General features: G+C 33.4%; 1 protein-coding gene and 1 long non-coding RNA gene across 2 annotated transcripts; both read left to right on the top strand.

Annotated features, from left to right (window-relative positions):
• The first annotated feature begins 291 nt into the window (after positions 1–291).
• Positions 292–19,209, top strand: LOC149905844 (protein sidekick-1-like). The gene is made up of 15 exons (XM_090105177.1): positions 292–437; positions 971–1,088; positions 1,508–1,701; positions 2,659–2,796; positions 2,871–3,074; positions 3,291–3,472; positions 3,785–3,935; positions 4,189–4,325; positions 4,470–4,629; positions 4,849–5,067; positions 5,495–5,676; positions 6,086–6,272; positions 6,523–6,705; positions 7,048–7,358; positions 18,291–19,209. The coding sequence occupies exons 1-15, from the start codon at positions 368–370 to the stop codon at positions 18,645–18,647; spliced, it is 2,793 nt and encodes a 930-aa protein (XP_089961303.1). The 5' UTR covers positions 292–367; the 3' UTR covers positions 18,648–19,209.
• On the top strand, positions 7,677–8,656 carry LOC149905845 (uncharacterized). The gene is made up of 2 exons (XR_016457106.1): positions 7,677–8,032; positions 8,465–8,656. It is a non-coding gene; the product is annotated as an uncharacterized LOC149905845 (long non-coding RNA).
• Positions 19,210–19,245: the final 36 nt, after the last annotated feature.

Genomic DNA, 19,245 nt, shown 5'->3' with positions numbered 1-19,245 from the left:
TTTGCATGATAAGTAAATCCGTACAGCGACCCAATTGTTTCGACCTCACCAATTAAAAGCGTAAGGTAAATGTTGAGCTGGCACAAAGCGTGCGGCGCGGCGGGCATTGTTTGAGCATCAAGCGGGCGTGACGTCACGAGGCCGGGCGCTCCGGAAGCGGCCGGGAGGTGTTCGCCGGTAGCGGAGTCCTGTGTTCCCTGGACCGACGATATCGTTTATTGCAACCAAGCGCGCCAATTGAAGCGCGTGTCCGCTCCTCGCTCAGTCGAACAATGCTTGAGCCGTATCGCGATATGTTTGCCAAATAATGTTTCCATTTTTTAGAGATCAAATAGTTTTATAATATCTTTCCTGGAAAGTGTCAAAAATGCTGATTTTTTGTTTATTTACAATTACCTTGTTTCGTTGTTGTGTTATTGCCCAGGATGTAATTACAGGTAAAATGATTTCTATTTTTTTATATAATTGCAACTTATCCTAACAGAAAACATTAATTCTCCAGCTTAAAAGAATGACCTTACTGTAATATTTACGGTGCAAAATAATTTCTAAGAATTATTGTACTTTAAATTTGCATCGATTTCAGAAAGTACCTACCTTTTTTTTTTTTTTTTTTTTTTTTTATAGTGGGGAAATCTTCTTAGATACCCCCGGCTCCCGGGGATGGAGCCGTGGAAAGTACCTACCTACTCAATCACAACCAACGGTCACTGACAGTTTTGGTGATTCAGTTCAATAATTTCCTTTTAATCCCAAATTGTAATCCATATCAATTGAGTAAATATAAATTGATGACACCGGTGTATTATATTATAGCACCCCTGTTGAAAACAGTCGTGTTTAATTTTTTAAAGCTTTCCTTCTTATTCTATTAAGTATTTAAAACTTAAAAAAATTTTAGTCATCTATCCTGTTGGGCTCCAAACTTGCAATTATTTATCTAACTTTCCTGAACGTATTTTTCTTTAAGTGGAAGCGGTGTTAGGGCAGAACGCAGAGCTTCCATGTAATGTTACCGCCGATAAAGAAGACGACACACTTAACATATTGGCATGGTATAGGAACGGTTCTAGTACAGCTTTTTATAGGTAAATCATTTTTGTTTAAATTTTCTAGACAATGATCCGATATAATTAAATATTTCAGTATACAATTATAAATTGTCAATTCTTTAATTAAATTTGTATTCTAATCAAATGGCGCTATTAAATAATTTATTTCTCCTGTCTTCTCTCCGATGCAACTGTAACAAGGTCAATGTCACGAGTACGGCACACATTATAGAGGGTTACGACTTACAAATACTAATGATTAACTCCCTCCACAATGGAACTAGCTGTTGCGTGCATTGTAAAAAATAAAATTATATAAAGTTTAAACCTGTGGTTTAAACATATTAACTGTCCCTTTATCCATTACCAAAAATGACATGATGATATTAGTGGACCTTAGTTTTTAGAACTGCTTTTGAAGTATAATAAGTAATATTAACGTTTTGCACCAGCAGTCGTGACCTTCGTGGGGGGTCCGGCAGCGTAATGTCACCCAGCAACAGATACCGATTACTAGATTCAGAAGAAGAAGGATTGGACAGCTTAGAAATTCTTACAGTGAGATCGTCAGATGCAGGCCTCTATCACTGCAACGCTGATTTCAAAAGCAGCCCCGCTCGTAAAACTTATGTACAATTGGCGGTTATTGGTAAGACTACTTTCATTTACAGCTCGCATATGTTTACATAGCCGGCATAATTTTATATTCCGGTAACTCTTGTACCGTTCGCGTTGTTTAGTGGAAAACATTGTTCCCGTGGAAACAAGTAGGTTTAGGTAGTACCCAGTTAACCGAATTTGGAAGGGCACACAAGATTAATTGCTTATTGTGGCGGACATAGGTATTATAACATATAAAATGCATATCGCAATTCACTACAAATACCCAGACAAAAGAAAAACTTGATCTCGATTCAATTTGACCTACTCTAGTATGTTGTACCTGAATTCACAGCTAACCAACAGATTCATAATATTGACTGATGATCCTGCAATTCTGATAAAAATACATAGTTATTTTATGGAAAATTTACAAATATTTACTTATCTAGTGAAATGGCAGAGCCGCGGTTTCGACTAATTGGTAGGCAAGTTTAATGAGGAAGCTGACGGTACCGGAACAATTCACTCCATTTATACTAACAATTATGCACGTAAATATTGTCATTAACATAAAAACGACCAAGGTGTTATTAAACTCGTATTTGTAAGTCTTATTTTTAAATGCCGGGCAGTAAAACTACTTAGTTAATGAAAAATATATCTTACTGTATTGGTGCATGGTAGATATCCCCGCACAGAGGAAAGTGATATAGGCCTATTTGTATTTTGTAACTTGAAAGAAAAGTAATGCACGATGACTTGAGGAAAAGCTGTGGTCTAATTAGAAAGACACTTGTCCTGAAAAAATCTAGTTCATGCAAAGCTGGTACTATGGAATGGTTAATATTATTATGATCGTAATGTTTGCACCATCAATTCATTACGGTTATTTTTTCGCTAAAAGAAAATTTATATGATACATTACTTTTTTATTTTACTGCATTTTAAAATTTATCCTGGATCTGTCTAAAAAAAATCACTTTCTAAACATCTAATTTCATAGAACCGCCGCAAAGATTATGGGTAATACATGAGAACGGAACTCGAGTAGCAACAGCCAATGCTGGCTCAAACACCAGCAGAAATATTGGGCCTTATTACGTTGGAGATACTATACACCTATTTTGTGTTGCGTTTGGAGGTAAATTTCGATCATATTTTTGCTTATAGATATTTATTTAAAGCTGACTAAAAACCACCTAAATTCATTTACAGGGAAGCCACAACCATCATTATCCTGGTGGTCTGAACAACGGTTGCTTAAGAATACAACCACTCCGCTATCAGAACAACGTGTCCGAGGCGACTTGAGGTTTGGTCCTTTGAGTCGAGAGCACCATGGCCGTGTGTTTACTTGTTTTGCTAAAAATAATGACAGGACATCTCCGCTTTGTATAGACATTTCAATTGAGATGTTTTGTAAGTATTTGATCCTGCTTTATTTGATAAAATTATTAGATTTGTTATTCCGATTTTCTTTTTTTCAACAATTGCACAATACTAAAAACTGATTTTATTTCAAAATTAGGTATATTTATTCATGTCGACATTGAAACGTTAAAAATAGAGGTCTTTAATTATCTTCTGGGCATTCAGTTAATGTATTCTATTCCATAAAGATGCGAATATTTACAGTACCACCAGAGCTGGTGACCATTCGAGTAGGAAGTGAGAAAAGCGACTCAGTGTTCAGTGGACGAGCTCACTCCGGGGATGTATTGACGTTACAGTGTCGTGTTCTCGGCGCCAGACCCTTACCAACCGTTATATGGAGGCTGGACGATTCGCAGCTATTGAACCTCGAACAGAATATAACGGTAACTATTACTGATTCCATCTGGTACAGTTGCTACGAAAGCTCTTAATACTGTCTGTGTACTGGTTGTTGGAAGAAATTGCTATTAGGAAATATTTTAATACCTTGTGCCTGAATCTGTCTTGCATTTAGGTAAATAAGTCACGAAGAAATATAGTCTTCCCAACCTCTGCATGTTAGGTAGATATATTATTGTGACCAAATAAATCTATATCACAGTGAATAGTTAATTTATCGCACAAACATTAACACCTTTCAAGTAATACTATAACTTCTGGTACTAGGGTGCTCATAAAATTAATGTATGCTTTAGATGGAACCTTCACAACAGCTAATGGTAAATGAAATACAGTTGAGTATAACGGCTGAATATGACGAGTCTCGCATCACTTGCTGTGTGCCGGCTTACCGCAGAGACTCGGAGGAGTACGTGTGTGCTATTGGTCAACATTTAACCGTCGTATGTAAGTAGATACATGCGACACCATCTGAGATTGAGTTGAGTTTTAGGTCATGTCATTTAAAGCAGGAGTTTGTAACCGATATTTCATGCAGATAAACAAAGAATTAAGAATTTGTTATATAATTAAGAAATTGTGGATCTGCTTGAGCAGTTTTTTTAAACAAATATTATCTTTAATTAATTATTGAGCGCATATTCTACAAATAACATGTTCTAGTCGCCATTGTTTCCATTAAAGTTTTATTTTTCTCTAGATCCACCGACGTTGCATATAGCAGTGGCTGATACTTTGGAAAATAATACGTTATCAGTCATAAAAGGTTCTAACGTTTCCATGAACTGTAGCTTTGAAGCTAATCCGTCTGTTTTTCAATTAATTTGGTTTCATGAGGTATGATGACAATTTATTATTTATTCATAAATCGCCAAGTCAAAAATAATTTGAAATTCAATAAACTATAATTTATAAATAGGCACATAGATGCTGCGAAATAAACTACCTAGTAGTTTAATAAGATTATACGAATATTTTTAGGAATCCATATTAAGCCATACCACAGACCAAACAATGGTATCTTTACACCCAAGTCTTGAGTTAACGGCGGTTTCCGAGTCTGATGCCGGTGAATACGTATGCGCTGCTACCAACGACGAAGGGTCCTCTTATAGCGAGCCTATTATCATTGATGTCGTGTGTAAGTAATTAATTTCTAGTATTAAATTATGTAATGATATCATAGAGACATTATTAAAAATTGCAATTAATTAATAAAATATCGTACGTACCATAAGCACGAGTTTAAAATATAGTAAGAACCTGATTATGGTGCTTAAATTATTTGTTACGTAAAATATAAATAAAAAGCTATTTCGTATTTATATAAATATCAAAATATAACCTTACCCTTTATCAGACCCGCCTTACTGTGAGGACGAAAGCGTGGTGGAGTATGGCGTGGTAGCCGAAGACACTATAAACATAACTTGCAAGGTGAAGGCGAATCCTGAACCTTCCTCCTACCGCTGGCTCCTCGTCAGCGAGATGGAGGGCACCAAGCTGCACTCCAACCAGTCCTATACTGTGGAAACAGAAGGCGATACTCTGGTCTATCAGAGACCGAACTGCACTACAAGTTAGTACTTAACCATTTTATGTTCCCAATTAATGGTCGTGTCAACTTTAATCTCTCGTAATCGTGAGTTCTTGTAACTAGCTTATTTATAAATACAGGTTACGAGTAACGATTCGTTCAAAGTAATTAAACATTTGATGAGATTAAGGTGTAACCTCATAAACTTTGAAATATGGCTGTTTATAAAATTTAATATTGTAATATCTTATATTAGTAGCCAAATCGATGGGAATTTAACTTTATATTATAATTATACGGATGGCCTTCTATTTGCTGTTACTATTTTAACATTTTTTTTAAAAGAATATATGCGTCCACTGAAATCAAACATTTTTGAGAGACAATCACGATTGCTATGAGTTATAATACATAATGTCATCCCTATCAGAGAATTTAGTTGGATAATATACTGAGATTTAATTTTTAGCTTTAATATACTGCTGGGGATTGAATTCAGTGAAGAACAGTGATTTGCCGCAAACGAAGTGTACATTCATGGTAACGGATGAGACAATCCCACAGCCGCCGAGCAATTGCGTCGCTGTCAAGAATGTACAAAGAGACATAACTGTCACATGTGAGCCAGGACATGATGGAGGTCTGCCACAGGTATGTTTTTGAACTGAAACTTCTTTAGGCGTGTTGAGAGTAAAATTTCAAAGTCGCGTCATGGAAATACCGTCACGTTATAGTATAAGGCGCCGCTTCTTATATCTTTGAAATTTGAATCTTGCCAAAAAAGTTTCACTTCTGACACATGTGCTCGGCACACACGCTCCTATTTATGTGTTTATACGTTCATGTTGATATTACTTATTTTTATTTTAATACAAACATGACCATATAAAAAGGCAGAATATTTCGCAGGGAAATTAAAAAAAAACAGTTATTCATTTCAACAGCTTAGCTGCTGAAGTTGCAAGCTCTAGTGTTAATTAGCTTACAATGTTTTGAATTTGAGTTGAGTACACCCATGCGTCTGTGACCTATATTCCTTGATGCTTTTAATTATTTCTAGAAATTTATGTTCACGGTGAAATCATTGGATTCCGAAGAGCAAATCCTTTCTATTATAAATCAAGAGCCGACGTTTATGATTCAAGAACCTAAAGAAGACTATAAATTTGTACTCGTAGCTATTAACGATAAAGGTGAAAGCAAAGTTATGGAAATCTTAAAAGACGATTTTGTTGATGATAGTATTGGTGAGTTAAAACTAATTAGATCATTAAGTATATAGAATTAGGAAATAAGCGAGAAAAAAATGTAACGGTAGTCAAATTACGCTTTGTCGCTCGGCAGAAAATTGTATAAATTTTTTAGTCGTAAGTCGTAAGTAAATAGGACCCAAACATTTTGCATAATGAATATTAAATTTAGGGCAAATGATTCATCGAATAATTATTTTATAGAATTGTAATAAGTTATTGTTTTATTTACATTTATCGAATCCAGATGCGAGCAACACGATAAGCGCAGTGACGAACATAACGACGCTCGCACTGGCGCTGTGCGGCGGCGTGGCTCTGCTCGCGCTGGCCGCGTGCGGGCTGGTGCTGTGCGCGCACGAGCGCAGTGAGCGGGCTGACTTGCCACGTGACAGGCGAGACCCGCCTCTATGCGCTTATAACACTGATGGTAAGAATTAGTAGTAATAAATCGGAATACGATAAGCGAAGTTTTTTTTATGTTAGAGCAAGCAAAGGAGCTGGTGGGCCACCTGATGTTAAGTGGTGACCACCGCCCATAAACACTTGTAACACTAGAAGTGTTACAAGTATAATGTTAGAAGTATCAAACATAACAATTTAACTTATTTTCATTCATTATATTTGTAACTATTATTAACACAAAAGACACTGGCATTTTTGGCTAGAAGCATTCCCTGACAAATTAGTTGTGAAACTGTTTTAGAACACTTACTCCTGATATCCTTAAAAACTTGATTGAAATATCAATAAAGCTAATTGCTTCTTCCAGAATCCAATTGTGAAACCTACAATGACAGCGAAGACGGGAGCGACTGTAACTTGAGACGTACCGAGTCCTTTCGAAGAGCCATGGGCAAATACACACCAAAGAACTATGACGTGAGAAGGACCAGCTCGTTCCATTCAGCGAGATATCTGCACGATATTGCAGATCATGAACCAAAACGCGTTGATTCCAGACATACTGGTTGTAGAGTCCATTCGCTACAAAATATTAGCAGGAAAAAGGAGATGGATGTTCTCTGTGACCATCTCGTTATTCATCTTCCACCCGAAACAAACTATAATGTGCCAAAACCGGTAAGATTTTGTTAATCAAATAGTACCTCAAGATGAAATTTAATTACTGAAAATTAAGGTTGATGTTCCGACCGTCCCTCCATACATTTTTGATTACCTCTAAACACTTAACACAGACACTATTTCTTTAAAACTAATCATTTTATCACTTCTCTATAATGAAATGTGTGCGCGTTCGACCTTTTTAATCAATAATTTACAATATTTACTTAGAAAAACAACAGTAAAATACCGGAAAAATTTGACACTTCTACAGTAGTGTGCGTGACTTTTGCCAAGCGAAACACGACATAAAGCACGACATCTAGCGCATAGACTATATACTTATTACCTCAGAGGAATAAACCTATAGAGTTCTTATATTGAGACAGAACAAAATACATATTTTCTAATCTACTTACTCTTAGTCAATAACAGCATAAGTCAGATTGAGATAGCGATAGAGTATCTGCACTGTCTTCAAACGTAGCGCGCCGGCAGTCAGTTTGTTTTCCAACCAGCTGGTGGGCTCAGTGCGTCAAGTGTTTTTAACGAAATATTTAGAAAATATAAAGTGTATAGTGTTTCTTTTTATTTGTCAGTGTGCTAAAATGACTATTGTATGTTTAGCTACCGGCTATTACTAGTCGAATGGGAGTTTTGGATGAAAACAATGAAAAAATATCTTTCTATCGGTAAGTGATTTTCAGCAAATTGATAAATATTTATGTTCTAACCCTATTTGAAGGTTTTATCAAGCGCTTTTTTATAAGTTTATGTTGTAACTGTAACATTTACCCACTTTATAGGGTTGTGGAATACAAAAGAATTAAATAATTTTTAAAAAATGTCACAATATTATCAAGTTTGGCATTTTGTTTACCACCGTAGTGTTGTAACACATCTAGCGTATATTATCGATTTATGACAAAAAATCTATTTCATATTAACGTTGATTTATTTATTTTGTTTCTTATATCAGATTTATATGTAGTTGTTGTAGCAAATAATTGATGTAAATTTTCTACAGCAGGAAAATAAAAAATACCACGTGGTTGTTTTATTTGACTTATCTGTTTTGTTTGTTGTTTCTCTTTTAGATTATTAATAAATTCATTTTGTTTTAGATTTCCAGAGCTAAATAAGAAATGGGTATAAAACATGAGACGTGTAGATTGGACGCCGTCGAAATTTGCTAGATTGTGTTCACTGCATTTCGAGCCTGCGTGTTATCAAGATGGATACTCTAGAAGAATTGTGCAATCTTACGCTTACGTTTTTTTTTTGTTCCTTTAGATAATAAATACATTTGTGTGTGAGTGAATTGTTATTTGGAAATTTTTTTACACATTTACTTTAAATGTGTAACTATGTGAAAATTAAACGGTTGATTAAATGACAGTTCTCATAGATGAGAAACTACTATTGAAATACATACTTAATATACATGCGTTTTCAAAGAAAAACCCACATAGTTCCTGTGGGATTTACGGGATCAAAAGTAATTTTTCCAAATTTCATTGTAATCGGTTTAGTAGTATTCGCGTGAAAGAGTAACAAACATCCATCCTCACAAACTTTCGCTTTATTAGTAGGATGTAAGGAAAATGTTTTCTTTAAGACTGTCCTTTTATGAATTTGTTAAAATTCATGCTGACTGTGCCTTTCTCCTCATTCCTTTAACTTTATTGATCTTTATTTTCAATTATGTAGTTATATTTCAAGTTTTAAAATTTATTTTAAAATATACTAGCTTTCCGCCCGTCTTTTTAAAGAAAATCCCGCACAGTTCCCGTTCACGTGGGATTTCCGGTATAAAACCTATCCTATGTGTGTATGTACAAAATTTCATTGTAATCGGTTCAGCAGTGAAAGAGAAAGTTATCCATTCTCGCATAATTTCGCATTTATTATATTCGTAGGATTAAACAAATAATGTATTCAACTGAAATTTATGATTAATATTGTTTTTTTTTTATTATTTATTATTTCACGAAACCGTAAATGCAAAATGCATTCACGATTTTATCGATTGAAGCACATCCCATCACTATCACCTTCTATCTATCTAAATACGTACCTATAGTAAAAATGGTGCCATGACTATGTTGAAACGTAGCTTGTAGTCTATAGCTATCTCATTCTTTCTTACGACGTTTTCTTTAGATAGAGAGAAACAAATATATGTAAATTGTATACGCTCGATACAAGTACTCTATAGGTTTATTGCTCTGAGCTTATTACAGATCTAGCGCGTCAATGTCTAAACGAAAGGCGATGTTTAGACATTGACGCGCTAGATGTCGTGCATTCGCGTTCGTTATCTTATGCATAATGAGCATAATTCTAATAAATCAAAGTTCTGTGTAAAAATTGAGTAATTTCATTTCCAATCGTTCAAAGAAAATAACAATAAAATAAAATAAAACTAATGACCTTAGAAACTATGTTTTTTTTTATTTATTACTCATTATTGTTCGTCCGTCGTAGGTCTGTAAACTGTATTGTACACTGAAGGTAAATGGTACTGTAGGATGACTGTAGGTACTTTAGTTCGGCGTCGTCGCTCGTCGGCTTGATATAAAATTACATTCTTGATTTCATTGACACGCGCTATGATTTGCGCGCGGAATTTCTTGTGTTGTGAATTTATTTTTGTATGCTATGCATTTTAATTGATTCAAATTGCAATGTTTCTCTAGTATGCATTTGAGACTATATTGTAAATTGTAATAATTGATCGTGGGTATAGTAATTAATTATTCTAATAACGCAATTAGTAATATATGTATTTTCGGTGGGATTCAAAACAAAAAATTGGCCCGTGATTTTTATGAAATTTCACCACATTGCAAATCACATCAATCATAGTTCATACACATGTATGACGAAAGTGATTAGTATTGTGGCTAACATTGACTCATCAGTTCATCACTGAAACCAGTGATAAATCAGTACCTATATCATATTGTGTTTGAATATTTTTAAACAATGATATAAGTATACAATTATTATAAATCGGTAAACTATCAAAGTAATCACAAACTTGCAAACATTGGTAAAATGTCCAGTAGTTTATGAGCCTATTCATTACAATCAAACAAACAAACAAAGTTTTCCTCTTTATAATATTAGTGTAGACAAACACTATGAATACGATCACGAATGCAAATTCGGGGATTTTCTAATTATTGCTAAATAATAATTGAATTCGTTTTGAAATACTCTATAATTTTTAGTGTATAAATAGACATTTATAATGTGGTGCTCATTTTTTTTGTACTGCTAACGCTATTGTAGGTACCTATTTTCGTTGTTTTATTTCAAGTGAACACGGCCATACAATTTTGTCACGAGCCGCCTATGATTGTAGGTACTTTTGTTAGGCTCCTTCGTCGTCCGCGTCGGCTCGAAAGTTCTTGATTTCATTGTCACGCGCTATGATTTGCGCGCGGATTTTCTTGTGTTGTGAATTTATTTTTGTATTATTATTATTTTTTATTTTTTTTTTTTTATTTTATTGATTCAAATAAAATATTTCACTAGTATGCATTTGAGACTATATTGTATTATGTATAATTTATCGTAGGTATAGTTATTCTTATAACGCAGTTATATTTTCGGTGGGACAATTTGACCCGTGATTTTTCTGAAATATCACCACGTTGCAAATCACATCAATCATACACACGTATGACGAAAGTATAGTGGCTATAATTGACTCATCAGTTCATCACTGAAACCAGTGATAAATCAGTATATCATATTTTATTGTGTTTGAATATTTTTTAAACAACGATATATACAATATTATTATAAATCGGTAAACTACCAAAGTACTTCCGAATTTTCAGACAGACAAACAAGTAGTTTGAACACGCAGTTTTCTTATACTAGTAGCAAAAATCAAAACCATAATATTATGTTTACCTACTATATTTTACTAAAAGTCGAGTGCGTCGAAATCGTAAATAATAATATGTTTTTCACCTTCCTGGTTATTTTCCCATAGTAAATAGTGTTTTAGGTTTGTTGTTGTAGGTAGGAATAATAATAATTATTCTTTCATGTTGGTTATGAAATGTATATTGAAATAATTTACTTTTACAAATCATTAGTGATATAAGTTTTGAGTGAAAATGCTTGGATCAGCATAATATTATATGGTACTTCAAATACATGTTTTGATAAAAAAAACAATAGTGTAATAAAATAAAACTGCGTTTTATTGTAATCAATGTTGACAATTTTAAATTCCAAAATTATTGATCAATAAAATAGTTTACACCAACAAATATAACTTTTATTTTTATAACAATCGTTCATAATATAAACCGTAGCAGGTGGCGTTTTGAAGTTCTGTCTACTCATACAGAAAAATGGAAAACTTGTTTTTTTTGTAAACAATTTATTACTCATGTTGTTTGGCAACTCGAAGCGTGGTCGTCCGTCGTAGGTACTTTTGTTCGGCGTCGCGTCGTCGTCCGCGTCGGCTTGATATAAAACATTCTTGATTTCATTGACACGCGCTATGATTTGCGCGCGGAATTTCTTGTGTTGTGAATTTATTTTTGTATGCTATGCATTTTAATTGAATCAAATTGCAATATTTCTCTAGTATGCATTTGAGACTATATTGTTATAATTGATCGTGGGTAGGTATAGTAATTAATTATTCTAATAACGCAATTATATTTTCGGTGGGATTCAAAACAAAAAATTGGCCCGTGATTTTTATGAAATTTCACCACATTGCAAATTATATATTATACAATTACAATTACAATTATTATAAATCGGTAAACTATCAAAGTAATTACAAACTTGCAAAATATGCTTTTCCGAATTTTCAGACAGACACACAATTTTATTAGTTTGTTTTAGCAAAGTAGGTACCTATACCTATACGCTTACGTCGCGCGTCGCGTCGTCGAAAACGGTGCGCCCAGAAACAAACATACCTAATTCAGTTACAACTTACAATCCTTTTTTTGTTCCGTAATTTATTGTATTTATTCTAATACGATTTTTTTTATTCGTCGGTCAGTTCTACTAGGTATAAAAAGATAAAATTGAAATATAATTATTGTAGCGACAGCCATATTATGTTACTATGTTTTCGTAAATATGTTTTTCACCTTCCTGGTTATTTTCACATAATCTTATCTTATACATATATAAAAATGAATCGCAAAATGTGTTGGTAAGCGCATAACTCGAGAACGGCTGAACCGATTTCGATCATTCTTTTTTTATTATATTCCTTGAAGTACGAGGATGGTTTTTATGTAGAGAAAACGTAAATATTATGTACCACGGGCGAAGCCGGGGCGGACCGCTAGTATATATATATAAATGAATCGCAAAATGTGTTGGTAAGCGCATAACTCGAGAACGGCTGAACCGATTTCGATAATTCTTTTTTTATTATATTCCTTGAAGTACGAGGATGGTTCTTATGTAGAGAAAACGTAAACATGTACCACGGGCGAAGCCGGGGCGGACCGCTAGTCTAATATAAAAATGAATCGCAAAATGTGTTGGTAAGCGCATAACTCGAGAACGGCTGAACCGATTTCGATAATTCTTTTTTTATTATATCCCTTGAAGTACGAGGATGGTTCTTATAGCTAGAGAGCTAGTTAGTTTAGTTTTAGTGCAGTGGCAGTGTAAATGTTGTTGTTGAGGTTATGTAAATTTAACACTTTAGTTAACTACCAAGATATAAAGAAATGAGGATAGGACACAATAACTATTGGTTGAGGTATTTATAAACTCATAATATACTTTTAAAAAAATCACGTTTTAATAAATTTCTAGAATTAAATTAGAACAGCTGATTCAAAATAGCCTAAAAAATCTTAATAATAATAATTACGCTTCACAGCAAGAAGAAATGTACCATATGTACCCGCACAAAGTCGATATTGTGTTGCCTACCGTTCGACTCAATGGCTAGGGTTGTAACTACCTTTAATAATTATTACCAAACTAATAAACCGAGTGATGCGAAATAACCATAATTCTTTTAGAGTTTGATAAAATGATCAGGCAGGTATTTTCTTTAATCCTCTGAATTCTCGGTTACTAAATTGTATCGTTGAAATTATTCTTAATCGCGTAAATTTAATAAATAATCATATGGAAAACACTTTTCATTTGTTTTTTTACTTTCACGCCCAACTACTATACAATAATTACGTTGTTTCGGTATTTTGACGAGAAAACGCAGGAAACATCCGTTGTATCATTTTAGATAGATTGTATATTTTGTATCTGTAGAATTGAAATCAAAGCTATGTATATGTTGTCTCCATTCTTTTCTTATCGGATTGTTGATCCCAATGCGAATGCGTCACTTAAATTTTATAAAAGACAATTAAGAACATCAAAAATAAAGTGATACGTAAATATTTCACAGTGCAATATATTATGTAATTAATAATAATTATATATTTATGAAAAAATAATTACATCAGATTTAATAATAGCAATTGTTTTGAATGTACATAATATGAATAAATGATTACATCATAATAGTAATAATCACAATTGTTTTATTTCCCATTTGTTGCAACCCTAGCATATTTTCATGTAGCAGCAGAAGTACCTACACTGGCGGCGCGGCGGCATCGTGCGACATCAAAGGCATTCAAACTCAAACTCAAACTCAAACATTTATTTATTCAATTAGACTTCTTATAGAAGCACTTTTGAAACGTCATTACATATTTTAAAATTTACCACCGATTCGGAAAGCAGTATTATAAACTTACCTAGTAGCATTGCCTTACTAGGTAAGTTTATAATAACTCATTTCTTTTATTATATAATTTACGTTTTACTTTTACAGAATCCGATTCAATGGATTATGAAGACGAGTCACACAACGCCATACGATAGTGATGATGAATGAACATTTCAATAAATGCATGCGTGTTTTTTTATGTTGTTTTGTAATTGTTAATTGTTTCTTAAATAAAGAAATAAACTAAATATTTAAATGATGATTTGTTATTTGCAACACAACTTTATATTTGAGATTCTTTACAAATGTATATTTAGTTTTGTATCATCAAATTTATAAATTTTATTCCATAGTTTTCAAAATTAAATGTAAATGACCATAAAAACATTAATAAAGTAAATCATTGATGTAAGGTCAGGGAACGTAATACATATTATATACATCTGACCATGTAGAAGCTAAGTCTTGTTGACTGCTGAAGTCTGTAAAGTTTTGTTGTCTGCTGAAGTCTGTACGCAATGAAAATGTCTGCCGTTTCGAAAATAAGTTTTTAAGACCCTAATAAATAAAATATATGAATGGCAGATCTGGTCAAATACTTTCAAAATTGTATTTTTTTCAGCACTTTCATAAGTGTCTGCCAGAATGTTATCCGCGTGATAATGGTCTGCCATTGTTATTTTCCGATAGTAATAATAATCTATTTTCAAATATCAAAATGGCAGACGTGGTCAAATGGTTTCAAAGTTCGCCAAAAATTTCCACCTGTCTTACCTAAGCGCGCGCCCCGTCCACCACTCTGGGCTTAGTGACTCCTCATCTCATGTATAGTAGGTATAGGGGAATCAACACACAAAAATCCAGGTCTGGTCAAATACATACAGGTAGCTTTGCGCTAGCTCTCTAGCTATTACTTCTTATGGAGAGAAAACGTAAACATGTACCATGGGCGAAGCCGGGGCGGACCGCTAGTAAATAATAAAATAATAAATAGTGTATTAGATTTGTTATTGTATCTTGTATACCTACGAATAATTATTCTTACGTCTTGTTGGGAAATGTTCAAAATATACCTACCTATTGAAATAATTTACTGTTACAAATCATTAGTGTTATTAGTTTTGAGTGAATAGGCATGGATCAGAAATTCAGAATATAATATGCTACTAACTACTCAAATACATACATGTTTACACAACAAACACCACTGACCTCTATAACTATAAGTTATAGAGGTCAGTGACCGTCAGTGACAAACACTATGGATACCTACGCTCGCGAATGCAAATTCGGTGATTTACTAATTATTGATACCTAGTCATTGAATTCGTTTTGAAATAGCCTGTACTTTGTAATTTTTAGTGTTATAGACATTTATAAAATGTGGTGCTCATTTTTTTTTGTAATAAATTATCCTGCTACGCTATTGTATTTTCGTTGTTTTATTTCAAGTGAACACCCATACAATTTTGTCACGAGCCGCCTCTGGCCTCTGGGTGAAATCAACCAGTCAAATGATTTTTGTTCTAATTGTATTTTGGTAGTAGTTTGTTTAGAATTTACATTACCATTGTTTAATTTTTATTTTGTATTTGCAGTAAAATAAAAAGATGAAAAACTTCATTAGGTATATTGTACGACACCTCACTCTGAATCGCGCTAGCGAAATTTTTTCGTTACAGAGCACATATACAACTTTCGGACTATTTTCATTGAGGCCGGCCGGCAAATCGAGTATGTCGAGAAACTTCACTTATTCGATGGAGGTATTCTACCTTCCTTCCTCCACAGTTGTGGGACCCCGACGTGCATTGAACACGCAGCTTTCTGATACTAGTAGCTAAAATCAAAACCACAGATATGTCTGTGATCAAAACCATAATATATTTTTACCTATTATTTTACTAAAAGTCGAGTGCATCGAAATCGTAAATATGTTTTTCACCTTCCTGGTTTTTTTTCCATAGTAAATAGTGTTTTTGATTTGTTGTTGTATGAATAATTATTCTTACTTGTTGGTTATGAAATGTATTTTGAAATAATTTACTTTTACAAATCATTAGTGATATTAGTTTTGAGTGAAAATGCTTGGATCAGCATAATATCATATTTGCTACTTCAAATACATGTTTTGATAAAAAAAAACAATAGTGTAATGTAGGTAATAAAATAAAACTGCGTTTTATTGTAGGTAATCAATTTTGACATTATTTATTTCCCAAAATTACAATAAAATAGTTTACGCCAACAAATATAACTTTTATTTTTATAACAATCCTACTTCCTACTAATGCGAAAGTTTGTGAGGATGTGTATGTGTGTGTTTCACGCAAATACTACTGAACCGATTACAATGAAATTTAGCACACATATAGAACGTAACTTGGACACATTGAATAGGTTTTATCCCGGAAACCCCACGGGAACGGGAACTATACGGGTTTTTTTTTGAAAATGCGGGCGGAAAGCTAATCGTTCATAATAATATAAACCGTAGCAGGTGGCGTTTTGAAGTTTTGTCTACCCATACAGAAAAATGAAAACCACAGGAGATTGCCCAAGTGACTATGGCACTTGGTATCGCAATCAAACTTATTGTGTCAAGATGAAATATAGCTCAATTTAAAGCTTGATGTTAGTACTTTTAGATATGATTAAAGTTTTTATGTAAATAAGCCGCAGTTCGCGACAATAAAAATAAAACAATAGTTTTATTCAACACTTCAAAAAACTACTTAATCGAGTTTAAACTAACGATGAACGTTAAGTTTTACATTTATTACATAGGTAATATTTTAATTTACAAGACAAATGTGAAAAGTAAATCGTAATTTAAACATTATTTCAAAATAACATCGAACAATGCGTCGAACACATTCATTTGACATTTCAAATAGAAACTATGACATATGACGTTTGCAAGAGAGATAGATATAGGCATGGACGTATAAAAAAAGACGGACGCCGTATTACGAACAAACAACATGAAGCCACCATAGTAAGCTAGCGATCGCGTAAAGACAATAAACACGCACACACTCTCACCATAGTAAGCTAGTCGGCCGCCATTACGTCGTGAACTACCGACTGATTAACTGCGTCACTGTTTCACAAAAAATATTTAAAATGCCGTCTTGCGTGGTTAAATGGTGTCGCAACAGTACAATTTTAAATAACAAAACACAAGGGATTACATTCCACAGGGAAGCAAGTTATTTCTTTTATGTTTTAATGACAAAATTATTACGGCAAAATTTATAGAAAAAAATACAGCCGCCATTGTCATCAACACAGCTGTTGCCATGGCAACATGGCACACACGCATGGATGTTTCGCCGCCATTACTAGGCTTCACTCAATATTTAGGCGATATACCGTCCGTCTTTTTTTATACGTCCATGGATATAGGTATGTGTCAAAACAAAACTTTTACTTTTATTTCTATTTATTCGGTATAATTACAACTTAATAGTGATAAATATGATCATTATAAATACAAATAGGAATTAACAATATCACGAACACGTGACACAACTAGTATTTTACCGATTCCATACGTAGTCATACATGTTTCAAAAGAAAAACTTTTACTTTTACTATTATTTCAATTTATCCGGTTTAATTAAGACTTAATATTGATACATATGATCATTATAAATACAAATAGGAATTAACAATATAACGAATACGTGGCACAACTAAAATTTTACCGATACCACCCGTGGTCATTCTCCTTTGTGGGTCATTTGTAACAGGATGGCGGTTCTACAGCGAAAAAAGAAAAATGATGGTCAGAACGCTGATACCGGATACCTTAAGATACTGTAATATAAAATATTACTAGATTAGATAAAATATTATAGGTAGTATCTTCACCGTGTGTGACGCGCTTTACATTCACGCCATCTAGAGTTAAATCTTTATCATTTTTGTATACGTCTGTGTGTGTAAACGACCCTGTATGCAATGACAGATGTTAAAACGCATAATTTTACCGAATTGGGTGGATTTTAAGGCAATGATATAACATATTTCAATAAAATATAATATTCAGTAACCGCCATGACTATTCCTAGGTTTGATGACTATTCCAATTACGCAAAAACTCAAATAAACTAGAAATGTAGAATTCAGCGCCATCTAGCGGGATATTGGCTGGGAACAGATCGTTGCAATCACCTTAATAATTAACGTCCATTTTTTAGATGAACACATTCTACACAATGCCGCGGAAAACGAGAAACAGATTACAAAAAGAGATAAGCGACGAAACGTCTGAAATAACGCAAGCTTCAGATGGTTTCTCACTGCCACCGCCACCAGACGAGTTTGGAACATATCGAGCTGCATCCAGAATTAAGGACATACCAATTAAATCTACCCCCACATATACCACGATCATACGGCAAAATTCGGGGAAGAACTTAAATAAATACGCTAATACCATATCGCCTATGAATACTGTAGGATTGCCTAGTATTAGTGGACACCAACCTAGCCTTTATACTTACCCGGACGATGATCATCAGGTAACCAAAAATCCTTTTGATGATGAACACTAATTGACGGTAATATGATATTTTATAATCTTGTTATTTTTTTTGTTCGCATCGGCTTACCAGATGGATTTGTATGCCGGTAACAATACATATATTTAAACAAATCTTAACGCCAAATTGTATTATAATTAGGTTAGGAGTGTTAGTCAGTGTAATAGTTTAATGAAAGGAAAATAATAATGAAAGATAAAATATAAATTGGATAATGTCGGAAGTGTTATTGATCCTAGTCGTGATATGATATTGAATGTTTTTTAATGACACTTATTTTTATGTAATCAGAAAATATACATAATATGTATAAATAAATATAATAATATACTTACATGATATAGAAATTGTGTTAAGTACAAATGGATAATTATAGAAAGTAGTCAGGCAGTGATACAGTCTGCAAGATTTTATAGTTGGAAAATTATGTGGCTCATAAACTTATTTATAATTATCTTTTTTTGTTTATATTCTTAATAGACACCATAATTATTAGTCGTACATACAATACCTATTAGCTTCGATCAGAGAGTGGTAAATGATTGTGTTTTCTATTTAAATATAAATTTATAAAAAAGTAATTATCTCACTGAATGAATAAATAAAACAA

Source organism: Colias eurytheme, chromosome 9 (genome assembly GCF_061535395.1).
Source record: "Colias eurytheme isolate Ceu_HAF_F1 chromosome 9, ilColEury1 Martin Lab GWU primary, whole genome shotgun sequence".
NCBI classification, from domain to species: Eukaryota; Metazoa; Arthropoda; class Insecta; order Lepidoptera; family Pieridae; genus Colias; species Colias eurytheme.
Note: the sequence above shows the minus strand (reverse complement) of the source record. Positions and strands in the feature narration are given on the sequence as shown.